Here is a 27,499-nt window from a genome sequence, read left to right as displayed (position 1 = left end):
AGCAATTTTTTGGGGGGAAATTGTATTTTATCTTTATTTTTTTTAAATACGTTTTTTGTTCGAGTCCTTTTGGCCCATTTCCTCCTCGGATGTGACGTCACACGCCAGCTTTTACGCAAAACCCCAGCTTCGCGCCCTTTAGTCCCACAACACCCCCAAAAACCGCGCGTCCAATCAGGAGGCATCAGTCAGGGGGTGTGACCAATGAGAGGAGAGAGAGAACTACGCCCCGAACAGTGATTTCATTTGAGCTAGACCACGCCCACTTGCCATACTGACCGAGTTCAGTGGAAGAAAAAAAACAAAACAAGCAAGACTGCGACATCATGCGGCTAAGAGCAGAGCTGCAGGTGCTGACAGTTCAAGCCAACGAAAATACTGTACAAAATGAAACTTTAAAAGATACTTTTTTGACAGAATGATTACGTGTTTCCTCAATACAAAAAAAGTGCTGTTTATCTTTTTAGTTTAGTCCTTCGAAGTTGTTAACATTATAAAATCCTGATCTTATCAGTGTCGGTTCACATTTACAGAAGATGAGTTGCCATTTAAAAGTTCTAAATGTGCCTTTGAGAATTAAAATCGCATTTGAGTAAGTCATTTGTCAACAACATTTTAGCGCTGTTTTTGAAAAAAAAATTTTTTAATTTCAAGCTCGTCCCAGATTGAGACGAGAGACGTCACGTGAGGGGAAGCGTGCCATATGATTGGTCTATCGGCTGCGTCACCCTGACAGTACAGCGCTAGCTGCCCTCCGATTGGTCCGCAGTCTTCCGGGCGCCAAACTTGCAACAAAAAGCCCGCAACCGCGCGGCAAGTCAGTCAGTCAGTCAGTCAGTCAGTCGTCCGCTTGATCGCTCGCTCCCCTTTGTGAACTTTGTTTCGAAATCGTCCACTTTTGTGCGTGTGAAAATGCAGTCTGCTCGCTCGCCCCTTTCCGCCTACAACAACAACAAGGAGAACAAGCTGAGCGCTGACGTCAACAAAATGTCGCTGGACAAAGAAAACACGGTGAGCGAGCACCAACCAGGCAAGCAACTTGCAAAAATGTTCCCAATTTTGTATCGCTGAATTCTCCTTTTTGTCTCGCAGCCTCCAAGCCTGAACTCGGCGCGCGTCTTGGCGTCCAAAACCGCGCGCAAAATCTTCGCCGAGACGCCGGTAAGTGACGTCACAGGTTAGCCTCTTTTAGCTCGCCTTTGTTTGCCGGTAAATTGACGAAAGCTACAACCGGTTCGTTGTCGTCTTGTAACTCGGTAAAGATGGCAAAAGCCGCTTTGTTGACTCTTTTGGGCGCCAAACCGCTCGTGTGAGTGAGTTTGTGCGCATATTTAGCTACTTCGAGCTAGGTGCTAATTTTCGCACCAATTCAAAGTGTGATTTTCGAGTTGTGTTGGTGACCAATCTCATAAATCCATTCCAGCACCCCTCACACAAACACCAGAAACGAGCTATATCGTCCAAAAACATGATGGAAGAAAATAACTTTGGTTGCGATAAGTGTTAGGGGTGTGGCCTAGTCCGTTACGTCGCAAACGTGTCGGTTTGGTTAGCTTGCATGTGATGGTTAGCATCAGAATGCTCTCAATTTGAATTTGTGTCTCATCTGACTTTCATCAAACACTCACTTGTAACTCAAATTATGGATCACGACCACAGCGTGACAGATTTGTTGTTGTTTCAGCTCAAAGGCGTGAAGAAGAACGTCGGCGAGGAGGCGGAGCCTCTGCTGAAGGACAACCCCCGGCGCTTCGTCATCTTCCCCATCCAATACCACGACATCTGGCGCATGTACAAGAAGGCCGAGGCGTCTTTCTGGACCGCCGAGGAGGTCGGCCCCCACAAGCCCCGCCTCTCCCGTGTCACCACGTATGTCGTATGTTATGGCGTCCTGACGTGAGCGTGTGCGTGGTTAGGTGGACCTGTCCAAGGACACGCAGCACTGGGACCTTCTGAAGGAAGACGAGAAGTTTTTCATCTCTCACGTCTTGGCCTTCTTTGCGGCCAGCGACGGCATCGTCAACGAGAACCTGGTGAGACGAGCGCGCCGTGTCGCTTTTGCCACGTTAGCGTGGTGGATGTTAGCGTGCCAAAGGTCACGAGGTCTGTTTTTGTCCACCAGGTGGAGCGCTTCACGCAGGAAGTTCAGGTGACGGAGGCGCGCTGCTTCTACGGCTTCCAGATCGCCATGGAGAACATCCACTCGGAGATGTACAGCCTCCTCATCGACACCTACATCAAAGACCCCAAAGAGAGGTACCGTGATGGTGAAGCATCGCGATATTCAGCAACTAGATTGCATGTTTTCCCAATCTCCAATAATTGTGGCCTTCTTTTGTATCGCATCGCCACAATATTATCGTATGATGAGAATTATTTCCTCGTTAGGGAATACCTGTTCAACGCCATCGAGACCATGCCGTGCGTCAAGAAGAAGGCCGACTGGGCGCTCGACTGGATCGGCAAGAAGAACGCCACCTACGGTAACTGATTGATTGATTGATCGATCGATTGACTGACTGACTGATTGATTGACGGGTCCTCCAGGTGAGCGCGTGGTGGCCTTCGCCGCCGTGGAGGGCATCTTCTTCTCGGGCTCCTTCGCCGCCATCTTCTGGCTGAAGAAACGCGGCCTGATGCCCGGACTCACCTTCTCCAACGAGCTCATCAGCAGAGACGAGGTCAGGGCCCCGCCCCTCCGCCGTCGGCCATTTTGTGCCTTTGAACGTGCGTTTGACCTCCACGTGCTTTTCAGGGTCTCCACTGCGACTTTGCGTGTCTGATGTTCAAGCACCTCGTCAACAAGCCGTCCGGCGACACGGTGGCGTCCGTCATCCGAAACGCCGTGGAGATCGAGCAGGTGAGCGCCGTCCGACCGACCAGCCGTCCGTCTCATCCATCCTTCCTGACATCCGTCCGTCTTGCCATTTCAGGAGTTCCTGACGCAGGCGCTGCCCGTCAAGCTGATCGGGATGAACTGCGAGCTGATGAAGCGCTACATCGAGTTTGTGGCCGACCGACTCATGATGGAGCTCGGCTTCGACAAGGTCAGCTGACCTGACGACAGGGCGGGTGGGGCTGGAGGGCGGAGCTCGGCCGTCATGATGAGTGGCGCAGGGGTCCGGACCTCAGCCGATGATGGGGGCTGAGCGCCGCCGCCCACGTCACGTCGCCAGGGCGCGTAGTCCGGACGGACGGACGGACGGACGGCGGCGCGACGCAGACGCCAGACTGAACGGTCGCCGGGCAAACGTTTTGTTTCTTTCCCCCGCACGCCGTTTGTCTCACGTCCTTTTTGTTTGTTTTTGTAGCTGTACTGCGCGGAGAACCCGTTTGACTTCATGGAGAACATCTCCCTGGAGGGCAAGACCAACTTCTTTGAGAAACGCGTGGGCGAGTACCAGAGGATGGGCGTCATGGCCGCCAACGCCGACAACACCTTCACGCTGGACGCCGACTTCTGAACGCGACCGCTCACTCCACGACGTCGTCGCCATGGAAACCTTGGAGTTTTTGGCATCTTCAGCCAATCAGGACAGAGGAAAATGTTTGTACATTTGATGTAAATTGTTTTTTTATGAATTGTTTTATGTTTATTTTACTGGATATACATTGTGTAAATGTGTTTATTAAAGTTCTCACTTTCGTAAAGATGTTTTTGGGGAACACACACTTATTTATTTATTTGGGTGGTATTGGTGAGTGAATCCATTTGGGAAAGAAACGAAAGTTAGCTTTTTAGCACCGCCTACTGGTGGTCGAGAGGGACGAAATAGAACTCAATTCACAAGTAAACGTATCGTCAATACATAGCCCTAACATCAATAAAAATTAATGTAACTATTTCATCAACTTAAGTTAAATATTAAACTGTATCAATCATTTTTATTGTCCACGTTTTTAAAGTTTTGAACATTTGGCTGTTGTTTATCGTGAACTCGAGTCACGTGATGGGCGGTCCCCGAGGAAAGCAGCAAACATCACGTGACAGTGCAGTGACGTACCCGGAAATGCACAGAAGTAGTCCTGCGTCGAGTTTGAAGAAAGGAAAATGTCGATTAGCCAAAGTAGACAAACGTTCGTCAAGCCGGTGAGTTTTTGTCTGTTTCGCGTTTAACCTTTTGAGCTTCAACTTGACTCCACCATTGTACTCATTTTAAGCTACTTTTTTGGCACTTTTCTCACTTTGACGTACGTCATCAAAAACGTAGCCAACGACACACATTTTTCAACCCTCGAACGGCCGCACATAAAAGATTCACAATTTATATTATCTTTGAAAGGTTACAATAACAGACGATACTGTTCTTCTGTCAAATTAATGTTTTAAAAAGCATAATTGCACGCCTTTCCGCCTTTTTGCTGTTCTGACGTCATCTCGACCTTCTGCGCAGGCGCTCCCGTTCTCATGGACCATCCAGGGTGGACTTCTTCCGGGCGAGATGATCCTCATCCAGGGAATGGTGCCCTCCGATGCCGACAGGTTGGCGCCTCTTCCTCACCTGCTGCCCTTTTTTGGGGGTAGCTTTGTTTTTGTTTTGTTTTTTGAGTAATTTTTTTCTGTTTTTTGTTTTGTTTTGTTTTTTTAATATTTTTTTTCTGTCATAAAAAACATTGGAAAATTATTCAGAAAAATAAGAGGAAACATTAATCAGAATTTTTTTGTTTTTTAAATTACTCCGAAAAACAGAGTTGGTGCTCTGTTTTTTTGGAATAAATTTTCCTCCTGTTTTTCTGAATATTTTTTTTCCCCCTTTTTTTTTTTTTAAATATAGCATTTTTTTATGACAGAAAAAATTCTTCAATCAAACAGCGGGAAATTAATTAGAAAAACAGAAGTTGATGCTGTTTTTTTTTTAAATATATTTTTGTTCTGTTTTTATATATATATATATATATATATATATATATATATATATATATATATATATATATATTTTTTTTTTTTTTTTTCCCCCTTTTTTTCTGAATTGTTTTTTTCTCCTGTTTTTCTGAATAATTTTTGCCTTGTTTTTCGGAATGTTTTTCTTTTTCTTTTTTCAGAAAAAAATATTCATTAAAACAGGAAAAAAATACTCAGAAAAACAGAAGTTGGTGCTCTGTTTTTTGGAATAATTCTTTTCTGTTCTTTTTGTAATAATGTTTTCCCCCCCTGTTATATTTTTTTTCCTCCTGTTTTTCTGAATAATTTTTTCCCCAGTTTTTTTTTTTTAATATTTTTTTATGACAGAAAAAAAGTGAATTACAGAATTAAAAACAGAAAAAAAACTTAAAAAAACAAAAGCTCCCCAAAAAAATTTTTTTTTTTTTTTTTCAAGTGAATGCAAAACGCTTCCGTATCCAATTGACGTTTACTTCTTCAATAAAGAAAAATCGAATGGAATTGAATTTAAATTCAAGTAAATTGAGAAAGCAATCATGTTTGTCAGGTTCCAGGTGGACCTGACGTGCGGCAGCAGCGTGCATCCGCGCGCCGACGTGATCTTCCACTTGAACCCGCGCGTGAGCAAAGGTCACGTGGTGTGCAACTCGCTCCAGGGGGGTCAGTGGGGTCGCGAGGAGATCCTCCAGCGCATGCCCTTCGCCCGCGGCGCCGCCTTCGAGCTGCTTCTGCTCGCCCTCCACGACCGCTTCAAGGTGAGCGGGCGGCGACCTCGCCGACGCGCGTCGGATGGATGGATGCTAAGCTAAGTAACTGACCGCGTCGGCGGCTTCCAGGTGGCGGTCAACGGCGCTCACCTGCTGGACTACAAACACCGCCTCCCGCTGGATCACGTCGACACGCTGGCCGTCTCGGGAAAGGTCAAAGTTGACGTGGCGGCCGTCCTGCCGCAAGCTGTGAGTATATATCCAAAGTTGCCGGCGGAAGTCGCGCGGCGCCGTGATGATGACGTTCCCGCGCGTGTCGTTTTGCAGGCGGCGGCGCCGTCGTCCGACGCCGAGCGGTCGCGTTCGTCCGGAGACGTGGCAAGCTCGCGGATGCTCGTCATGTCAGCTGACCCGGTGAGAAAGAAACTTGATTGGCAACTGATTTGGAAAATATTTTGGTGATGTGCACTAGTGTTGATTTTATTCATTTTTCAGTTTAGTCTCAGTTTTAGTCCAGTTTTAATCCCGCTTCTTAGTTTTTTATCATAGTTAGTCAACCTCATCTAATTTTTTTTTATTTCGTCGGCTATAAATCGAGCATTTTAGTCTTTATTTTAGTCCAAGAAAATATCATTTTTAGTCAACAAAAACTGTCAACATTTTAGTGTAGTTTTAGGCAGGGCAGTCATTTGATTTTTTTGTCACTAGATTATGTTGAACATTTCTGATCCAAAATATTTTACATACAATTTTCTCTTTTTTTCTTTTTCAATTTGTTGGAACCAAATATATATATATATATATATATATATATATATATATATATATATATATATATATATATATATATATATATATAACATTTTTATTTATTTATTATTATTATAAGTTCTAACTATAATTTTAGTTTAGTTTTTTAGCTTTTCAGCGTGAATCCACCTCCTGTCTGTCCCGTGTGTTTGTGCATGTTGCACTCGCTCACTGTACATTTTAAAAGGGGGCGTGTCACTGTGTGTCACATGACAGTGTTACCGTGACATCGATTAGCAGAGACAAGATTTTGCAAAAATCATATCACTTTCGTCTCGTTTTTGTTCCTGAACTTAAAGTGTCCAAAGATTTGAGTCCAGTTTTTCATTTTCATCTCATCTTCATTAGTCGACGACAAAGCATACTGATTTCACTTATTGTTTATGAATGAGGCTTTTATTCGGCTGAAAAACGATTTTAGTTGAGTGAAATGAAGACGAAGTGAATGTGCCCGCAGCGTGGCGGCTTCCAAGGCGAGCTGGCGGGCGGCCTCGGCGCCGGCAGCAGCGTCGTCATCCGAGGACGAGCCGATCAGGCGGCGGAGAGGTACTCGGCGCCACGCCCCCCTGGCCAAGAAGCCCGTTACCGCGACGACACGTTTGCGTTTTGCAGGTTTGCCGTCAACCTGCGCGTGGGCGACGGCGACGACATCGCGCTGCACCTCAACCCTCGTTTCAAGCAGCACGCCATCGTGCTCAACTCCTTCCTGTCCGGTTCCTGGGGCGCCGAGGAGCGTCGCACCGACGTCTTCCCTTTTGGACCCGGACTCTACTTTGAGGTCAGAAAAACACCACCAATACCAATTAGGCCTGCAGGATTATGAACTGAAGAAAATATTCATCATTGAAATCACGATTTGGAGGATCATTTTCTTTTTTTTGGTGCAAATCAAGAAAATGTGAAAAAATGTTAAGACAAATCAATTTCTTTCAAACAAGTTTCATTAAATTAGTTATTTTAAAATAAAAAAAAAGAAATGCAAATATATCAATTTAAACAACGCAAAATTAGTATTAATCTTTTTCTTTCTCTTTTTTTTCTTTTACGATTATGCTGATTTTGTAATTATGGAGTGTAATAATTGAATTTCGATTAATTGCCCAGCCTTAATATCATATTGATCTCTTGACTTTAACGTCTCACATACTTTGGGATGGCATTTGCACGTTTACCACCACTAGAGGGAGCCTTTGTGTTACACTGGTACACAGGCTCCCTCTACTGGTAGGTGATAGAATTACTAAATATAAATATAAATGGTATAATGATGGATAATTAATATTAGCTATGTATAATTAATATTAATTATAAAAATGGCATATGTTATAATTAATTATATTATATACAATATAATATATAGTTCTATTCCTATAATATTTAAATATATATTAAATAATAAAATATATGAATACATTATATATAATAGTTATATTCCTATATTTAAATATATATGATGTATAATTATTGTTATATTAAATATTAGTTATATTCCTATATATGATACAATTTGTATGTATTCAGCCTGCTTATTTAAAACTGTATTTTAATGTAGTAGTTTTTATATTTGACTTTTCAACACGTGCGATGCAAAAATGTAGACGTTACAAGAGCAATTTAATCTTCACATTTATGATTCAATTTGCAAACTAGTTTTGAATTTTCCAAAGTCCCAAAGATGACTAGCAGATGAGCGAGCAAGCGAGCCGCCATGTTGTTGACGTTGCGCCGTCCCGTTTTGTCGTCCAGATGATCATCCGCTGCGAAGCGGACTCGTTCCGCGTGGCCGTCAACGGCGTCCACCAGCTGGATTACAAATGCCGCGTTCGAGACCTCGCCGGCGTCACGCGGCTGCACGTCACCGGCGACCTGACGCTGATGGACGCCAGGCTGATGTGACGTCATCACGACAAAGGTGGGAAAACTGCCACTGCTACTTCCTGTCTGGACGTCGTCTTGCCAACTGCACTGAGCTAAAAGGCAATTTTTTTTATTTTTTTTATTTTTTTTTTAATCAACAAATGACCACTCGCTACTGCCGCTGTCTGTACAAAACTTTTTAATTATGTAAAATAACAAATATAAATAGATTAACAACTCTCATATACATCCAAATAAGAAACAATTTACAAATAAAACAATCCCAGCATGCAACGGGGCCAGACATTTGAGTGTATGAGGTTTCCATGGCGACGACGTCGTGGAGGGAGCGGTCGCGTTCAGAAGTCGGCGTCCAGCGTGAAGGTGTTGTCGGCGTTGGCGGCCATGACGCCCATCCTCTGGTACTCGCCCACGCGTTTCTCAAAGAAGTTGGTCTTGCCCTCCAGGGAGATGTTCTCCATGAAGTCAAACGGGTTCTCCGCGCAGTACAGCTACAAAAACAAACAAAAAGGACGTGAGACAAACGGCGTGCAGGGGAAAGAAACAAAACGTTTGCCCGGCGACCGTTCAGTCTGGCGTCTGCGTCGCGCCGCCGTCCGTCCGTCCGGACTACGCGTCCTGGCGACGTGACGTGGGCGGCGGCGCTCAGCCCCCATCATCGGCTGAGGTCCGGACCCCTGCGCCACTCATCATGACGGCCGAGCTCCGCCCTCCAGCCCCACCCGCCCTGTCGTCAGGTCAGCTGACCTTGTCGAAGCCGAGCTCCATCATGAGTCGGTCGGCCACAAACTCGATGTAGCGCTTCATCAGCTCGCAGTTCATCCCGATCAGCTTGACGGGCAGCGCCTGCGTCAGGAACTCCTGAAATGGCAAGACGGACGGACGGACGGATGTCAGGAAGGATGGATGAGACGGACGGCTGGTCGGTCGGACGGCGCTCACCTGCTCGATCTCCACGGCGTTTCGGATGACGGACGCCACCGTGTCGGCGGACGGCTTGTTGACGAGGTGCTTGAACATCAGACACGCAAAGTCGCAGTGGAGACCCTGAAAAGCACGTGGAGGTCAAACGCACGTTCAAAGGCACAAAATGGCCGACGGCGGAGGGGCGGGGCCCTGACCTCGTCTCTGCTGATGAGCTCGTTGGAGAAGGTGAGTCCGGGCATCAGGCCGCGTTTCTTCAGCCAGAAGATGGCGGCGAAGGAGCCCGAGAAGAAGATGCCCTCCACGGCGGCGAAGGCCACCACGCGCTCACCTGGAGGACCCGTCAATCAATCAGTCAGTCAGTCAATCGATCGATCAATCAATCAATCAGTTACCGTAGGTGGCGTTCTTCTTGCCGATCCAGTCGAGCGCCCAGTCGGCCTTCTTCTTGACGCACGGCATGGTCTCGATGGCGTTGAACAGGTATTCCCTAACGAGGAAATAATTCTCATCATACGATAATATTGTGGCGATGCGATACAAAAGAAGGCCACAATTATTGGAGATTGGGAAAACATGCAATCTAGTTGCTGAATATCGCGATGCTTCACCATCACGGTACCTCTCTTTGGGGTCTTTGATGTAGGTGTCGATGAGGAGGCTGTACATCTCCGAGTGGATGTTCTCCATGGCGATCTGGAAGCCGTAGAAGCAGCGCGCCTCCGTCACCTGAACTTCCTGCGTGAAGCGCTCCACCTGGTGGACAAAAACAGACCTCGTGACCTTTGGCACGCTAACGTCCACCACGCTAACGTGGCAAAAGCGACACGGCGCGCTCGTCTCACCAGGTTCTCGTTGACGATGCCGTCGCTGGCCGCAAAGAAGGCCAAGACGTGAGAGATGAAAAACTTCTCGTCTTCCTTCAGAAGGTCCCAGTGCTGCGTGTCCTTGGACAGGTCCACCTAACCACGCACACGCTCACGTCAGGACGCCATAACATACGACATACGTGGTGACACGGGAGAGGCGGGGCTTGTGGGGGCCGACCTCCTCGGCGGTCCAGAAAGACGCCTCGGCCTTCTTGTACATGCGCCAGATGTCGTGGTATTGGATGGGGAAGATGACGAAGCGCCGGGGGTTGTCCTTCAGCAGAGGCTCCGCCTCCTCGCCGACGTTCTTCTTCACGCCTTTGAGCTGAAACAACAAGCACAAATCTGTCACGCTGTGGTCGTGATCCATAATTTGAGTTACAAGTGAGTGTTTGATGAAAGTCAGATGAGACACAAATTCAAATTGAGAGCATTCTGATGCTAACCATCACATGCAAGCTAACCAAACCGACACGTTTGTGACGTAACGGACTAGGCCACACCCCTAACACTTATCGCAACCAAAAGTGATTTTCTTCCATCATGTTTTTGGACGATATAGCTCGTTTCTGGTGTTTGTGTGAGGGGTGCTGGAATGGATTTATGAGATTGGTCACCAACACAACTCGAAAATCACACTTTGAATTGGTGCGAAAATTAGCACCTAGCTCGAAGTAGCTAAATATGCGCACAAACTCACTCACACGAGCGGTTTGGCGCCCAAAAGAGTCAATAAAGCGGCTTTTGCCATCTTTACCGAGTTACAAGACGACAACGAACCGGTTGTAGCTTTCGTCAATTTACCGGCAAACAAAGGCGAGCTAAAAGAGGCTAACTTGTGACGTCACTTACCGGCGTCTCGGCGAAGATTTTGCGCGCGGTTTTGGACGCCAAGACGCGCGCCGAGTTCAGGCTTGGAGGCTGCGAGACAAAAAGGAGAATTCAGCGATACAAAATTGGGAACATTTTTGCAAGTTGCTTGCCTGGTTGGTGTCGCTCACCGTGTTTTCTTTGTCCAGCGACATTTTGTTGACGTCAGCGCTCAGCTTGTTCTCCTTGTTGTTGTTGTAGGCGGAAAGGGGCGAGCGAGCAGACTGCATTTTCACACGCACAAAAGTGGACGATTTCGAAACGAAATTCACAAAGGGAGGCTCGCAACCGGACGGCGGGCGACTGAGTGACTGACTTGCCGGGCGGTTGCGGGCTTTTTGTTGCAATCTTGGCGCCCGGAAGACTGCGGGCCAATCGGAGGGCAGCTCGCGCTATACTTTAAGTGTGACGCAGGCGATAATAGACCAATCAGAGGGCACTCCCCCCTCACGTGACGTTTCGTCTCATTCTGGGGCAAGCTTGAAGTTGACAAAGTTTTACAAAAACAGCGCCAAAATGTTGTTGTATATTTCACTCAAGTGCGATTTTAAGTCATAAAGACGTATTTGAACTTTCAAACGGAAAATCAGGCGAGATTATTCCACTCCGAATTTGAACCGAAAAAGACACACTGGCTACGATTTTATTAAAATGTAGAAAGAAAAAAAAAGTTTGTATGCGCGCTTCCTTGTGAAAGCTGGATTTTAAACGATCAACTCAGACGTTTTCATGAAAGCTGATAGTTATACGAACATTCTATTCGTATTTGTAGGTTAAAGTTTGTCCCCAAATTGTTGTCTAGCAGCTGTTATTGTGGCGACTGGTCAATAGAGGGCGCTGTGGGGCCTCCTTACTACTTTTGGTCACCAGTAGCAGATTTTCACAGAATCTAAAACTGCAGTTTGTGTCTGACTAGTCATAATATGTTAGGACAGCTTGCGGTAAACTTGTTTATGTTACTGATAACGATAATATTATAATAATATTTTGACAAGATTAAATATCATGGACATGTTTGATGTAGTTAGTTGTCTTGTGTGGTCAGCATGTGAAGGAAGTGAATCGACGAGGCCAGTTGCACTAATTTTTTTTTTTTAATTAAAGCTGCTCTCATATCATGAAATCATGAAACACAAATAAATATTTCGGTCAAGATGAAATTAATTCATTAAAAAAAAAAAAGTCAATCGTGTCAGCGATGAAACTTCTCAAAATGAGATATGACATCTGCATCATCATTGTGTCGCGAAAAAGTTTCCGAAGTTGCTGCATCGTTTGCATAATGTCGTAAAGCTGCTCACAAATTTTTTTTTGCATGACTTACGATACAGTTTGAGTATTTACTCGTACATTCTCGCTGATACCAAGCGCCGATACCACTTACTGTTAATCAAGTTTCAATGAACAAAATGACCAAATGATTTGTTTTTTTGTTTTTTTCTTAGTATAATGGGTTTGTTTGGTTTTTTTTTTGGGGGGGGGGGGTTTGTGCCAGTCCAGTAGTGCCCACAAGTGCACAAGCGCTAGCACTAGCTAAGGGCTAAATAGCCGACGAGGGGAAAACATTGCGGGCTATTATGGTGGACGAGGAGCCAAAATGGCGGACCGGGCGTAACCGGCTGTTTTTGAAAGCGCTATATAAATAAAGATGACTTAACTCGGAGGAGTCCCTGTACATGCTATCGCTAACCGTCCATCCCTTTGTTGACATTCGCGTCAAGTCGTTTTGCTGAGGAACAATTTGACCTTTTCAAATGCAAAACCAGTCTAAAAGATCCTTTGGTAGGTGGAAAGGCGAAACGATTGACGATCAACCGCAAGTCCTCGATGACACTCGGTGACTTCATATACAGCTGCACGTGTGCGTGTGTCTTTTTCTTTGCTACATTGTGGGGCCCATGCATTTCCAGGTTTAACCACCTTTGTGGGGACCAACTTGAAAAATGTGGGGGACATTTTGGTGCTCGCCACAAGTTCAGACCTCTTTTTGGCAGTCAAGACTTGGTTTTTGAGTTTAGCTTTGAATTGGGTTATGGTTGAGTTGAGGTTAGGGTAAGGGTTCGGCAAAGGCATGATGTCAATGAAAAGTCCCCACGACGATACAAAGACAAACATCTGTGTGTGTGTTTGTGTGTGTGCACCGAGGCGTGTTGTGAAGATAATGGAAAGCTCAGAGCGCGATGATTGTCCTCCACGCTGCGCTGCCTCGCTGATGTCCTTTTAGGCCGCCAGGAAAAGATGGAGAGGACTCGGCATGGGAGCTCTCTGGATCAGGACCGCTTTGGTAAAAACATCTCTTATCCTGCGAAGTATCAGACATATTCCTGCCGACTGTAACTGTCCTTCACATCCTTGGGGACCCAATTGGAGCGGGAGTCGACACGAACCAGCGCCTTGTCCCGGTTTTCGCTTTGTGTCCGCGTGCAGCAGCGCTCCACCCGGGCCAGGGCGAACCCGTCCAGGTCCGTGGGGGTCGGGTAGTCCGGCGAAGTCGACCCCGGACAGGACAAACAAAAGATGACGCCTCCCGCCAAGAGGAAGCCGGCGGAGACGAAGGTGACGCAGAGCGCCCCCCCGGGCCGGTATTTGCTCCCGGCGGGTCTCCGGGCACTCGCGAATGCGGCCGCCACCTCCGAGGCGAACCAGGAGGCGGGTCCCAGGCACAGGGCGCCGGCCAGGACCAAGCAGCCCCCCGCCGCCACGGCCGTGCGCCCCTTGGCTCGGTGGCCGCCCCCCCAGCGGGTGCAGCGCAACCCCAAAGAGGCCAGGCACAGACCGAAGACCGCCAGCAGGCACGACAGGACCATGGCGGCCCGGGTGGTCTGCAGGTAGGGGGGCGGCGCCAGCGGGGAGTTGTCGGTGGTGCAGCTGAAGACGCCGGCGCCGTACCACACGCAGTCCATCCACAGACCCCGCGTGTGCCACATGGGGGCCACCATACTGGACCACACCCTCATGCTCACCTGCCAGTTGGGCAGCAGCGTGGCCACCGTGGCGCCGACCGTCCCCAGCAGCGCCAGGATGAACGCCAGGATCTGCACGGCCGCGGACAGCATCGGCGCGAACTGCACGTCCCCACAAGGCACGATTCCTGGGGGGGGGGAAAAATAAATAAACGCCAATTCAAGAATAGAGGTAAATGAAAGTTAATGTAAGAAGTTTTCTCAGAGACTCCGAGGTGTGTTCAGGGTGGATTTGTCCCGATAACTTCCATCGAGTCGACAATATGAAATATGAAACGTTCATTATTCATGAGCAAAAATCTTCATGCGTGTGAGGATAGACAACTTCCGAGTCAGACTTTGCGAAACTGTGACGTGAACAGAATGTCCGGCAAGAAAACAACATACCGTATATCCTACTCGTTGTGGTTTTTTGGTTCTAAAAGTGGTTTCCCCAGACTCTTAAAGTACTTGTCCATGGTTCCGGTTGACGTAAGCCACATACATAAAAAACAGATAGTAACCGGTACTCAGTCTCAGAACCTTCTCGCGCAAATCAAAACGACGGGCTATGAGTGACGCTCGTTCGGGACTCATAGAAAACCGTATTTATAGTCGTAACTGACGTTCTACTTTGTCCCTACCTACCAGATTCCAAAAAGTATTTCTTGGAATTCCAAGAAGTATTTATTGGACCAGATTCCAAGAAATACTTCTTGGACAACGCCGTTTTTCCGGTTTGTTTGGGAACAGTCGCGCAACGGATCCCGTCGTTTATCATTTTCGTCGTTTTTGAGCAATCACAAATAACCGTTTTGGTTTTTTTTTCTCTTTCCGGTGTGGTTTCTGTCGCTACTGATCTTTTAAGATGTGAAAAATCGTCACGAGGATATAAACATAAGAAATCTTGAGAGCAAATCTGAGTAAGAACCTGAAAGAACGGAAGAGAACCGATCAAGGTAATACGAGAAATGTTTGCAAAGAGATTGTAAGAACATAAAGGCAACGAATGAGGGACTGTTAAAAAAAAAAAAAAAAAAAAAAAAAAGTGCATGAAAGCGTGACGGACGCACAGCTGAGCCCTCGTTTGTACCCCCATCATCAGCATTTAGAGGCGCAGAGTCCCTTGGGGAGGGCGATCCAAAATGTGAAGGCTGCGTCGGTCTCACCTGCACGGGACTGCGACGGTTCCCCTCCCGTCGCCGTGGCAACCACACGCAGTCTTACATCCCGGATGACACTTTTGCACGAGCACTTCCAGACTCACCTGAAGGTCACCGTCGGCCGGACGGCTTCCGATCGGACGCCCCCCTCGTCACGGGACGCTTGCCCGTATGTCCCGCTCCGGTCCTGGTTCTGGTTTTGGCCCCCTCGGAGAGGACCATTGAAATGGTGTTTTTTTGGTCCGATGAAGAAAAGTGTTTGCGTGGGTTTCGCTGATAAAGACGTCGTCTTTTGTGCAATCAAAGTCAGGCAGTCATGTGACCCTCTGCAACACGCTGATAAGGTCCCGGTCCCCACCACCCCACCCCAAATCACCAGTGACGGACTCTGCGCAGTGGGCAACCGTGCCCCGCCCCCAACCCGTTATTACGGCGTCATCACCGAAAAAAAGGCAGTAACTGCCCGCCGGCGCCAAATAACGGACCACCTTCAGCTTTTGATGAGGCGACGGGTTCGCCGCAGTGATGTCATGCCGGCAAGACGCCGCCCCCCCCCCCCTCCCCTTTGGAGGCGGAGTCGTTCCAACGCCGGCGGTCGGTTGGCGTCGGAGCGTGAAACACCGCAGAGGTACAAATGCATCAGAACCAACACCGACGTTCTCATCATGTCACGGGTCGTTAGGGTCCAAATCGGGAGTTCCATGATGAAGCTTTCAGCTTCCGTTGAAACGAAACCTTCGAAAACGCCTTCCAAAGTGCAGCAAGATGCCGGAACAAATTGGCTACTGTCAGCCATTCATCAATTAATCGATAACTATTGCGATAATTAATCGATTACAGTGGCTAGTTATGGGGGATCGGGATGCTAAGACGAGCCTGAACAATCTTGTTTTTTTCAATAGTTAATTTTCAAATATTTTGCGTTTCATCCACTTAAATTGAGCAATTGCGTTTGAGCATCATCATGTCTTTATCACTTCAATTAGCTTCATTGAAAGCCCCTGTTTGACCTTTCACCCCCACAATCAGGGCCATAATTGTTTAACCATCTGGCACAAATGATAACACCGCCCCCACCCAACAAGACTCCGGTGGCACCCCCCCCCCCCCCTTTTTTTTCCCCCCCCACAATCACACACCTCATCTGTACCCGTCATGCTTTGGCGCGAGGACAAATGTCAGCGCGCACGCGCACAGGGAGCAGAAGCGTGAACACAATCACGTGACGTCTACAAAGGCGAAACAGGGTATTGCGCGTAAGAAAAAGGTTGCTGTTTCAAGTTTAAAACTTTATTAAGTCAATGTGACAGACCAAAAAAAACGAACAAGCAAACTTTTGACATGCGCATTGTGGTACAAATGAGCGTCGGTGGAAGAGAATTGAGTTGGACTTTCACGTTTTGGATCTTTTCGCAGGCGGTTGAAGATCCGACTCGGACGGTTTTTCCGCCTCATCATCTTCATCATCGCTGTCCTCGTCTTCCTCTTCGTCATCTGCAGCAGAGGAACAATTTGTTAATCATTACGGGATTTAATTCCGAGTTTACGTCACAGGTTAGTCAAAGTGGCGGTCCTACTCGGTGAAACGATGCTCTTTAAATTTAAAATAAAATGCATTGTTCATTCATCGATCCATGTAATTTGATTTGTTTTGATTTCAAAATGTGATTAAATGTAGCATACGCAAAAGCTTGTTTACACCGCGTTAATGGCAGCGTTTGCATTGCGGAAATATCAGAAATGCCCGGATGTTCGGAATGCAGGTAGAGAGCACTTGGGCACTCACCACCAACTGCGCAGTCTCCGGCGAGTCTTTCCTTCTCCACGAGCTCGCTGAGAAGCCGCGAGACGTCCTGACTAACTTTCTGAATCCCCGCGACCAAAGACGAGAGCGTGTTCTCGACTGGAACGTTTATTTGTTGGACTTTGTCAGCTCGTCCGTCTCTGAATTTCAGCTCCGCTGTAAGGAAGGCAGCCGCCATCTTTACCACGCGAATCTCTACGTCATCACGGGCACTAGTACGCTTAACGTACAGAAAATGTACTACAAAAATTCTCTTTCCTCTCTCCAGAGTTTTAAATTGATTAAAATTAATAATTTAGTGTTTGGTGTTTTTTCGTTTCGTTTTTTTTTTTTTTTTTTTTTAAATCAGCTATGACCTGTAACCTTTGTTTCCCGCGGAATTAAATTGCGGAAGTAAACCGGATGTTGTTGTCGGAAACCCAGCGTATCATAGATATGAAATCTAAATAGATCCCGCACTGAGCGACTATCAGTCACAATGTTTGTTAGTTATACCGAATTTAAATGTAGTATTTAGCACCACATTAATAGTATTATCATACACGTTTACAGCACATGCATATTCAACCCGTTTGACCGTACTTATCTACGAAGCAGATTTGCCACATCCAATATGGCGGACCACGTCAATGCGCGGCTCTATTTACGAGAGGTGTCTGTGTCTGTGGCGGTAGCCTCGCGTAGCAAAGTTAAAGTCCCGTCGTGTGCGAATCTCGCTGGAACGTGTAACGAACGATTGTTTTACACCGCTGGCAGACTCTTGGTTTCTACCAGCAGACTTCTTTCGGTAAGCCAGTTTTTTATTTTGAGCTACAATAGTCTCTAGTGGGTCATTTTAGCACAAGTAGCTTGGCCGTTTATGAGGAAGCTAAATAACTAGCATCTTGCATACAACCGTAATACGACTGCAGTGCTTTTTTTTTTATTCAGCCCTCTTCATTGTCAGTACAATTTAGCATTAGATTAAGATCGAATACGTTTATTTATCATGCAAAAAAAAAGAAAAAACAGTACGGTAGCAGTGAGCAATGAAATAATTTCTTTGCTTACTGTCCCTCCGGTCAGATAATATTTTACAGAGCAATTTTAAGTAATGACGATTACTCAAGAATACTAAAGGAACACGTGAATAGGCATTACACATGAGAACAATTTCAAGACAATCACAGTTTAAAGAAAGGATTGTATTCGTGCAATATAATGTGGAAAAAGGTAATGAAAAAAAGAATTCAAGTATCGCACATTGTAAACATCCGAGTGAGCAGGATGTGACGTCATATGTTCAGGAGTCGTGTGTGTTGTTTGATCTGGCTGCGATGCTGTTGTAACTGTCACATAATAATTCACATCTTGTCCACAGGCGAAGATGTCCGAGGAGCAGACGGTGTCGTTGGTGGACGTCCTGCAGGAGGACGAGGAGCTGGAAGAAGAAGCGTCCGCCGTGTTGGCCGGAAGCGACTCGGACCACTGCTCGTATCCGCAGGCAAGTCTCGTTGGATCGCTCTCTCAGGAGGTTTTGTTGTTTTGCCAAAAGTGTGGTTGTTGTTGTTGCAGGGCTACGTGAAGCGTCAGGCCTTGTACGCCTGCAACACGTGCACCCCCAAAGGAGGCCAAGCAGCCGGCGTGTGTTTGGCGTGTTCCTACAAGTGCCACGAAGGTCACAACCTGTTTGAGCTCTACACCAAGAGGTAACGAACGACCTTTCACCTTGCCGTCAGTCGCCCCGTGACGGATGCTTGACGATGAAGTCTTCGCCGTCGTTCTTTTTCAGGAACTTCCGCTGCGACTGCGGAAACGCCAAGTTTACGGACGCGCCGTGTAAACTCTTTCACGTGAGTCACGGAATTTTGAAAAAAAAAAATTTCCTCACGCTCATCCTCACACATCCTGCCGTTTGTTTTTGTGAGCCAGGACAAAGATGACATCAACAGTCTGAATAAATACAGCCACAACTTCTTCGGCGAGTACTGCATTTGCCGCCGGCCGTACCCCGACCCCGAAGACCAGGTGATGATCTTGTCAGTCTGTGATTGGCTGTGCACTTTTTGTTCCCTCCCCCAAAAAAACTTCACTTATCTTCTCATTGATTGTCTTTTGAGGTGGAGGACGAAATGATCCAGTGTGTGTTGTGTGAGGACTGGCTGCACGGCCGGGTGAGATCTTATTTCTTATTTCACTCGTTTACTGCCACACGTTATAAAAAAAAAAAAAAATAATGCAGATTTCAAGAATTTTAACTCCTCTTTCAAGGCTTTTACTCCATGTACAAGGTGCGTGCCACATGAAAGATCGCATTGCATTCTTTCATTAGAAAAAAAAAGTATGTTTCTACATTATTCAGTTCCTTAGTAATCACCATTTGAAAATAGGTCATTTGAGTGACATTGAGCGAAAATTGGAAAAAAAAATTGTAAAAAGATTAATTTTCTCCACAACAGTGACACTAATATTTTTTTAGTGACATCCTTGAAAACGTTCGATTTCATCAGATTCCTTCATGTTTCATTGTAATTCCATACAAAAGAAATCCAATGCTGCCATCTGCAGGCCATTGTTAGTGGGAGTTTTTGATTCCACATCCCATTGACCAGGCAGGGCTGCACTACGCATTAATTAAAAAATAAAAAAAAATGTAATTGACGTCATTTAACGTTTACGTCGTGATTTTACTAATCATTATTAAACATTTTTGGCATCAGAGTTAATATATAAAAATAGAAGGTAGAAAATGCCAGTTTTAACTTTTTTTTTTTTTTTTTTTTTTTATCAATCAAGCAATTATATTGGATTAAATTATCCAATTATGTTGGATTTAAAATTATGTTACATCAAATTTTCTAATCTTTTTGATGAAAAATAAAGTTGCAACGTGTGTTTTTAAAGGTACTATTTGTATGAGAAAAATAATGAAAGTATCAAATGAGTTATAGACAAAATCTGAACTTTCTATTGCAACAATTAGCTAAATAAGCGAAGATCGATCGTTCGCTTTGGACCGGAGGCCAACGAATGTAATTGTTGCGTTTTCAGCACCTGGGCAGCGAAGTTCCCGACTGCGTGGAGCTGCAGGAGATGATCTGCGAGTCGTGCATGAACACAAACGTCTTCCTGTGGAGCTACGCCGCCCACCTGGCAGGTAAGGAAATTTCCCCGCCACTTGAACGGATTTCCTCGATGGGGGTTGAAAACCGCACGTCGCCTTAACCCGCCGCGTCCGATCCAGTCCCAGGTCAAGCGGCGGGCGAGTCGGAGGCGGAGTCGGAGGCGGGAGCGAGCGGAGCCGCGGCGTCCTCGTTATCGGCTCCGGCGGACCAGGCTGACGAGCCGAGCCGGAAACGATGTCGTCGGGAGGACGAGGGCGAGGACGACGGCGAGGACGACGGCGAGCCCGCCGCTTGCAGACTGACGCAGCTGCAGGCCGCCGGCGTCAAGCGCGTCCAGGCCGGGGCGGTCTTTTGGCCTTCCGGCTGGCGCTCCAAGCTGTGCCGCTGCGACGCCTGTCAGGTGAGAGCGGAGAATTGATCGTTACATGTGACTGGATAGGCCAAGACTTTTGAGGTGGCCAGGACGCCATTTTGCTCCTCCCAACAAACGTTTCTCGCCACACCATCCGATACATTTACAGTATCCAAATTGGAGATACGACTTAGTAGAAACATTTAGGATGTATTCAATGTATTAAACATAAGACGACTTCAGACATTTTACAACTTGCCTGATCAATTATATGCTTAATGTTGTTTACAGGAGGGAACATATATATTAGAGCTGTCAAACGATTACATTTTTTAACTCGCCGCCATTTTCACATTTCGCAATCTGCTTTACTGGATTTTGACTGATTTTGCAAGGCCCACAGAATATTGTGTTCTATTGCTATAAAAGCAATATCAAAAGAAAGATGAAAGTCTCTTCTTTCATCAGGAAAAAAAAAAGTATGTTTCTATCTGTTTCCGTTTTGCAGCAATTAGCATTAGAAGAGAGCAAAGTTTCATCAGTTTTCACAAATCGATTTAAGTAATTGAGCTTTTTTTTTTTCGACATGGCCCTGGTTGATCTCCTTTGCTCTGCTGCCACCTGCTGGCCGTTTGTGTCATAACTACCATTTCTGCAGTTGAGAGGCTGCATCAAAGCCGTCTGCATGCTCGAGCATAAAAACAAAACCAAAAAGCGTCTAAAGCGTCGTCACGTCTGGCGTTGCGTTCAGGCGCGTCTGGCGGAGGCGGGACTTTCCTTCCTGCCGGACGAGTCGGACACGGTCCTGGCGTACGAGACGAAAGGCAAGCGGCAGGAAGGCGGCGCGCCGGCTCCCGACCCGCTCATGTCGGCGTTGGACAACCTCAACCGCGTCCAGCAGCTGGAGATCATCCACGGTAACAACCAAAAAAAACCAAAACAGCCCGAAAAGCCTCGTCGCAAAATAATGGCATCGCTGACTCGCTTTCTCGCTTCCTGTCAGGATACAACGACATGAAGAGCGAGCTGAAGGACTTCCTGCAGAGATTTGCCACGGAAGGAAAGGTCAGCGGCTTCTTTGAACTTTGACAAAAAGCAGTGCTTTGGCGCCAACCTGGCGTCAAGGGGACTGTGTGGAGGCAAGTTGATGACTTTCAGTTGGACAGGAAAAGCACTTTGTATGAGCACTAAAGTATGAGACATATGCTGAAGTTTCATTTTGACAAAAGTAGTGCTTTGGTGCCACACAAATGTGAAGTGAGTTGAGGAATTGTTTCAACGAAAAGTAGTGCTTTGGTGTCCTCTCTGAGTTGACGTTTTGGTATGACGACACTGACGTGACCTTTCCCGTGTCATAGGTCGTGACCTCCGACGACATCCGTCAGTTCTTCGAGCTTCAGCAAAGTCGCAAAAGACGCCAAGTGGACGGCCGCTTCCACTGCGCCTGACGACCTCTGACCTTTCACCTGTCACGGGCCGGCCGCTGCGCTCGTGCTTTTTTTTTTTTGTTTGTTTTTTTGTTTTTTTAAAAACTCATCAAAAATGTTTCCCCGCTTTTCCTTTCCGATGAAAAATAAAACACTTGTAAGATTTTTTTGCTTCTTTCTGGGCTTCAAATGCGATTGGCTGTCAGTAAACAGGAAGTGAAAGCAGGTTTGACCTTTGACCTCAACGGAGGAGGAAGCCGCCGAGTCTTGACGGGATCCCGAAGGGTAACGACCAACTTTTATTATTCATATTCAATCAATATCTTGAAAAAAGACATTTTTTGCTGACATCACCTGTGCGCAGGTAGCAACCAATCACAGCTCACCTGGCTTTGGTCATGTGACTTTAGCAAACTGAGCCTTGACCACCCTTTCCCTCGTCACGCAAACACAGTGACTCTGCCCCCCCCATCGTGTATGAGCAGCAAAGCGACATCACCTTGAGTTTGAGCAAGCCACTCCCATCAGGGCGGCGACCAAGAAGGCGGCGGCGGCGGCGGCGGCGGCTTTCCTCGCCGCTTCCAGACCGTTTTTGCCGAAGGCCAGCGCGACCTCGGTCCGGTCGACAGCAGCAGACAGTTGTTGTTTTTTCCTTTCAAATGCCTCACTATACATGTTTGTTTGTTTGTTTGTTTTTGTTTTTTTTGTTTTTTTTTTTATAAATGCCTCACTATACATGTTTGTTTGTTTTTTTCCTTTCAAATGCCTGACGATACATGTTTTTTTTTTCCTTTTTTTTTTTTTTTGATAAATGCCTTACTATACATCTTTTTAAAAAATAAAAAAGAAGTGCCTTTACATACATGGTAGTTGTTTTTTTTTTTTAAATAAATGCCCGATTATTCATGTTCTTTTTTTTCTTTTCTTTTTTAAATAAATGCCTTACTCTAAATGGTCGTTTTTTTTTCTTTGTTAAACACCTTACTATACATGGTCATTTTTTTAACCAAAAAAAACGCCTTACTATACATGGTCGTTTTTTTAACAAAAACGCCTTACTATACATGGTCATTTTTTTAACCAAAAAAACGCCTTATTATACATGGTCATTTTTTTAACAAAAAAAACGCCTTACTATACATGGTCATTTTTTTAACAAAAAAAACGCCTTACTATACATGGTCGTTTTTTTAGGGGGAAAAAAAACGCCTTACTATACATGGTCGTTTTTTTAACAAAAAAAACGCCTTACTATACATGGTCGTTTTTTTAACAAAAAAAAACGCCTTACTATACATGGTCGTTTTTTTAACAAAAAAAACGCCTTACTATACATGGTCATTTTTTTAACAAAAAAAACGCCTTATTATACATGGTCGTTTTTTTAGGGGGAAAAAAAACGCCTTACTATACATGGTCGTTTTTTTAACAAAAAAAACGCCTTACTATACATGGTCGTTTTTTTAACAAAAAAAAACGCCTTACTATACATGGTCGTTTTTTTAACAAAAAAAAACGCCTTACTATACATGGTCGTTTTTTTAACAAAAAAAACGCCTTACTATACATGGTCATTTTTTTAACAAAAAAAACGCCTTACTATACATGGTCGTTTTTTTAACAAAAACGCCTTACTATACATGGTCATTTTTTTAACCAAAAAAACGCCTTATTATACATGGTCATTTTTTTAACAAAAAAAACGCCTTACTATACATGGTCATTTTTTTAACAAAAAAAACGCCTTACTATACATGGTCGTTTTTTTAGGGGGAAAAAAAACGCCTTACTATACATGGTCGTTTTTTTAACAAAAAAAACGCCTTACTATACATGGTCGTTTTTTTAACAAAAAAAAACGCCTTACTATACATGGTCGTTTTTTTAACAAAAAAAACGCCTTACTATACATGGTCATTTTTTTAACAAAAAAAACGCCTTACTATACATGGTCGTTTTTTTAGGGGGAAAAAAAACGCCTTACTATACATGGTCGTTTTTTTAACAAAAAAAACGCCTTACTATACATGGTCGTTTTTTTAACAAAAAAACGCCTTACTATACATGGTCATTTTTTTTAACAGAAAAAACGCCTTACGATACATGGTCATTTTTTTAGTCAAATAAAAAACGGCTTACGATACATGGTCATTTTTTTAGTCAAATAAAAAACGCCTTACTATACATGGTCATTTTTTTAACAAAAAAAAACGCCTTACTATACATGGTCGTTTTTTTAACAAAAAAAACGCCTTACTATACATGGTCGTTTTTTTTTACGGGGAAAAAAAACCGCCTTACTATACATGGTCATTTTTTTAACAAAAAAAACGCCTTACTATACATGGTCATTTTTTTTTCTTTGTTAAACACCTTACTATACATGGTCATTTTTTTAACCAAAAAAAACGCCTTACTATACATGGTCGTTTTTTTAACAAAAAAAACGCCTTACTATACATGGTCATTTTTTTTAACAAAAAAAACGCCTTATTATACATGGTCATTTTTTTTTACAAAAAAAACGCCTTACTATACATGGTCGTTTTTTTAGGGGGAAAAAAAACGCCTTACTATACATGGTCGTTTTTTTTAACAAAAAAAAATGCCTTACGATGCATGGTCGTTTTTTTAGTCAAATAAAAAACGCCTTACTATACATGGTCGTTTTTTTAACAAAAAAAAACGCCTTACTATACATGGTCGTTTTTTTAACAAAAAAAAACGCCTTACTATACATGGTCGTTTTTTTAACAAAAAAAACGCCTTACTATACATGGTCATTTTTTTAACAAAAAAAACGCCTTACTATACATGGTCGTTTTTTTAACAAAAACGCCTTACTATACATGGTCATTTTTTTAACAAAAAAAACGCCTTATTATACATGGTCGTTTTTTTAGGGGGAAAAAAAACGCCTTACTATACATGGTCGTTTTTTTAACAAAAAAAACGCCTTACTATACATGGTCGTTTTTTTAACAAAAAAAAACGCCTTACTATACATGGTCGTTTTTTTAACAAAAAAAACGCCTTACTATACATGGTCATTTTTTTAACAAAAAAAACGCCTTACTATACATGGTCGTTTTTTTAGGGGGAAAAAAAACGCCTTACTATACATGGTCGTTTTTTTAACAAAAAAAACGCCTTACTATACATGGTCGTTTTTTTAACAAAAAAACGCCTTACTATACATGGTCATTTTTTTAACAAAAAAAACGCCTTACTATACATGGTCATTTTTTTAGTCAAATAAAAAACGGCTTACGATACATGGTCATTTTTTTAGTCAAATAAAAAACGCCTTACTATACATGGTCATTTTTTTAACAAAAAAAAACGCCTTACTATACATGGTCGTTTTTTTAACAAAAAAAACGCCTTACTATACATGGTCGTTTTTTTTTAACAAAAAAACGCCTTACTATACATGGTCATTTTTTTAACAAAAAAAACGCCTTACTATACATGGTCGTTTTTTTTTACGGGGAAAAAAAACCGCCTTACTATACATGGTCATTTTTTTAACAAAAAAAACGCCTTACTATACATGGTCATTTTTTTAACAAAAAAAAACGCCTTACTATACATGGTCGTTTTTTTAACAAAAAAAACGCCTTACTATACATGGTCATTTTTTTTAACAAAAAAAACGCCTTACTATACATGGTCGTTTTTTTTAACAAAAAAAAAAAGCCTTACGATGCATGGTCGTTTTTTTAGTCAAATAAAAAACGCCTTACTATACATGGTCGTTTTTTTTTCTTTGTTAAACACCTTACTATACATGGTCATTTTTTTAACCAAAAAAAACGCCTTACTATACATGGTCGTTTTTTTAACAAAAAAAACGCCTTACTATACATGGTCATTTTTTTTAACAAAAAAAACGCCTTATTATACATGGTCATTTTTTTTACAAAAAAAACGCCTTACTATACATGGTCGTTTTTTTAGGGGGAAAAAAAACGCCTTACTATACATGGTCGTTTTTTTTAACAAAAAAAAATGCCTTACGATGCATGGTCGTTTTTTTAGTCAAATAAAAAACGCCTTACTATACATGGTCGTTTTTTTAACAAAAAAAAACGCCTTACTATACATGGTCGTTTTTTTAACAAAAAAAAACGCCTTACTATACATGGTCGTTTTTTTAACAAAAAAAACGCCTTATTATACATGGTCATTTTTTTAACAAAAAAAACGCCTTACTATACATGGTCGTTTTTTTAACAAAAACGCCTTACTATACATGGTCATTTTTTTAACCAAAAAAACGCCTTATTATACATGGTCATTTTTTTAACAAAAAAAACGCCTTACTATACATGGTCATTTTTTTAACAAAAAAAACGCCTTACTATACATGGTCGTTTTTTTAGGGGGAAAAAAAACGCCTTACTATACATGGTCGTTTTTTTAACAAAAAAAACGCCTTACTATACATGGTCGTTTTTTTAACAAAAAAAAACGCCTTACTATACATGGTCGTTTTTTTAACAAAAAAAACGCCTTACTATACATGGTCATTTTTTTAACAAAAAAAACGCCTTACTATACATGGTCGTTTTTTTAGGGGGAAAAAAAACGCCTTACTATACATGGTCGTTTTTTTAACAAAAAAAACGCCTTACTATACATGGTCGTTTTTTTAACAAAAAAACGCCTTACTATACATGGTCATTTTTTTTAACAGAAAAAACGCCTTACGATACATGGTCATTTTTTTAGTCAAATAAAAAACGGCTTACGATACATGGTCATTTTTTTAGTCAAATAAAAAACGCCTTACTATACATGGTCATTTTTTTAACAAAAAAAAACGCCTTACTATACATGGTCGTTTTTTTAACAAAAAAAACGCCTTACTATACATGGTCGTTTTTTTTTAACAAAAAAACGCCTTACTATACATGGTCATTTTTTTAACAAAAAAAACGCCTTACTATACATGGTCGTTTTTTTTTACGGGGAAAAAAAACCGCCTTACTATACATGGTCATTTTTTTAACAAAAAAAACGCCTTACTATACATGGTCATTTTTTAACAAAAAAAACCGCCTTACTATACATGGTCGTTTTTTTAACAAAAAAAACGCCTTACTATACATGGTCATTTTTTTTAACAAAAAAAACGCCTTACTATACATGGTCGTTTTTTTTAACAAAAAAAAAAAGCCTTACGATGCATGGTCGTTTTTTTAGTCAAATAAAAAACGCCTTACTATACATGGTCGTTTTTTTTTCTTTGTTAAACACCTTACTATACATGGTCATTTTTTTAACCAAAAAAAACGCCTTACTATACATGGTCATTTTTTTTAACAAAAAAAACGCCTTATTATACATGGTCATTTTTTTTACAAAAAAAACGCCTTACTATACATGGTCGTTTTTTTAGGGGGAAAAAAAACGCCTTACTATACATGGTCGTTTTTTTTAACAAAAAAAAATGCCTTACGATGCATGGTCGTTTTTTTAGTCAAATAAAAAACGCCTTACTATACATGGTCGTTTTTTTAACAAAAAAAAACGCCTTACTATACATGGTCGTTTTTTTAACAAAAAAAAACGCCTTACTATACATGGTCGTTTTTTTAACAAAAAAAACGCCTTACTATACATGGTCATTTTTTTAACAAAAAAAACGCCTTACTATACATGGTCGTTTTTTTAGGGGGAAAAAAAACGCCTTACTATACATGGTCGTTTTTTTAACAAAAAAACCGCCTTACTATACATGGTCGTTTTTTTAACAAAAAAA

The 27,499-nt window shown here is 43.3% G+C and overlaps 5 protein-coding genes and 1 long non-coding RNA gene across 9 annotated transcripts; 3 read left to right on the top strand and 3 right to left on the bottom strand.

Annotated features, from left to right (window-relative positions):
* Positions 1-62: 62 nt before the first annotated feature.
* Positions 63-3,651, top strand: LOC144010640 (ribonucleoside-diphosphate reductase subunit M2-like). Its single transcript, XM_077511051.1, has 10 exons — positions 63-1,011; positions 1,093-1,161; positions 1,685-1,831; positions 1,917-2,033; positions 2,123-2,256; positions 2,389-2,483; positions 2,548-2,681; positions 2,756-2,860; positions 2,934-3,047; positions 3,312-3,651. The coding sequence occupies exons 1-10, from the start codon at positions 913-915 to the stop codon at positions 3,462-3,464; spliced, it is 1,167 nt and encodes a 388-aa protein (XP_077367177.1). The 5' UTR covers positions 63-912; the 3' UTR covers positions 3,465-3,651.
* Positions 3,652-3,946: 295 nt separating this feature from the next.
* On the top strand, positions 3,947-16,593 carry LOC144010195 (galectin-8-like). Of its 2 annotated transcripts, XM_077510395.1 has the most exons (9): positions 3,947-4,090; positions 4,395-4,483; positions 5,430-5,637; positions 5,719-5,838; positions 5,917-6,003; positions 6,857-6,945; positions 7,012-7,177; positions 8,146-8,311; positions 16,462-16,593. In XM_077510395.1, the coding sequence occupies exons 1-8, from the start codon at positions 4,052-4,054 to the stop codon at positions 8,293-8,295; spliced, it is 948 nt and encodes a 315-aa protein (XP_077366521.1). In that variant the 5' UTR covers positions 3,947-4,051; the 3' UTR covers positions 8,296-8,311; positions 16,462-16,593. The 2 variants fall into 2 exon arrangements, with proteins under 2 accessions (XP_077366521.1, XP_077366520.1); XM_077510394.1 differs by lacking the exon at positions 16,462-16,593 and having other exon boundaries at positions 8,146-8,550.
* LOC144010194 (ribonucleoside-diphosphate reductase subunit M2-like) lies at positions 8,439-11,325 on the bottom strand. Its single transcript, XM_077510393.1, has 10 exons — positions 11,072-11,325; positions 10,923-10,991; positions 10,249-10,395; positions 10,047-10,163; positions 9,824-9,957; positions 9,597-9,691; positions 9,399-9,532; positions 9,220-9,324; positions 9,025-9,138; positions 8,439-8,768 (listed from the first exon to the last, which is right to left on the bottom strand). The coding sequence occupies exons 1-10, from the start codon at positions 11,168-11,170 to the stop codon at positions 8,616-8,618; spliced, it is 1,167 nt and encodes a 388-aa protein (XP_077366519.1). The 5' UTR covers positions 11,171-11,325; the 3' UTR covers positions 8,439-8,615.
* Positions 12,561-15,388, bottom strand: LOC144010196 (claudin-20-like). 2 transcript variants are annotated; one of them, XM_077510396.1, is made up of 2 exons: positions 15,150-15,388; positions 12,561-14,031 (listed from the first exon to the last, which is right to left on the bottom strand). In XM_077510396.1, exon 2 carries the CDS (start codon positions 13,994-13,996, stop codon positions 13,253-13,255), a length of 744 nt encoding a protein of 247 aa, XP_077366522.1. In that variant the 5' UTR covers positions 13,997-14,031; positions 15,150-15,388; the 3' UTR covers positions 12,561-13,252. The 2 variants fall into 2 exon arrangements, with proteins under 2 accessions (XP_077366522.1, XP_077366523.1); XM_077510397.1 differs by lacking the exon at positions 15,150-15,388 and adding an exon at positions 14,291-14,395.
* Positions 16,320-17,059, bottom strand: LOC144010197 (uncharacterized). The gene is made up of 2 exons (XR_013281157.1): positions 16,832-17,059; positions 16,320-16,539 (listed from the first exon to the last, which is right to left on the bottom strand). It is a non-coding gene; the product is annotated as an uncharacterized LOC144010197 (long non-coding RNA).
* Positions 16,673-21,897, top strand: LOC144010192 (putative E3 ubiquitin-protein ligase UBR7). Of its 2 annotated transcripts, none has more exons than XM_077510392.1 (11): positions 16,673-17,007; positions 18,210-18,332; positions 18,404-18,537; positions 18,621-18,681; positions 18,761-18,856; positions 18,949-19,002; positions 19,880-19,985; positions 20,073-20,353; positions 21,057-21,222; positions 21,309-21,370; positions 21,664-21,897. In XM_077510392.1, exons 2-11 carry the CDS (start codon positions 18,216-18,218, stop codon positions 21,751-21,753), a joined length of 1,167 nt encoding a protein of 388 aa, XP_077366518.1. In that variant the 5' UTR covers positions 16,673-17,007; positions 18,210-18,215; the 3' UTR covers positions 21,754-21,897. The 2 variants fall into 2 exon arrangements, with proteins under 2 accessions (XP_077366518.1, XP_077366517.1); XM_077510391.1 differs by lacking the exon at positions 16,673-17,007 and adding an exon at positions 17,254-17,636.
* Positions 21,898-27,499: the final 5,602 nt, after the last annotated feature.

The sequence above is a fragment of the Festucalex cinctus genome, chromosome 21, assembly GCF_051991245.1.
Source record: "Festucalex cinctus isolate MCC-2025b chromosome 21, RoL_Fcin_1.0, whole genome shotgun sequence".
NCBI lineage: Eukaryota > Metazoa > Chordata > Actinopteri > Syngnathiformes > Syngnathidae > Festucalex > Festucalex cinctus.
The sequence above is the reverse complement of the archived record's forward strand: the minus strand, read 5'-3'. Positions and strand labels throughout refer to the sequence as shown.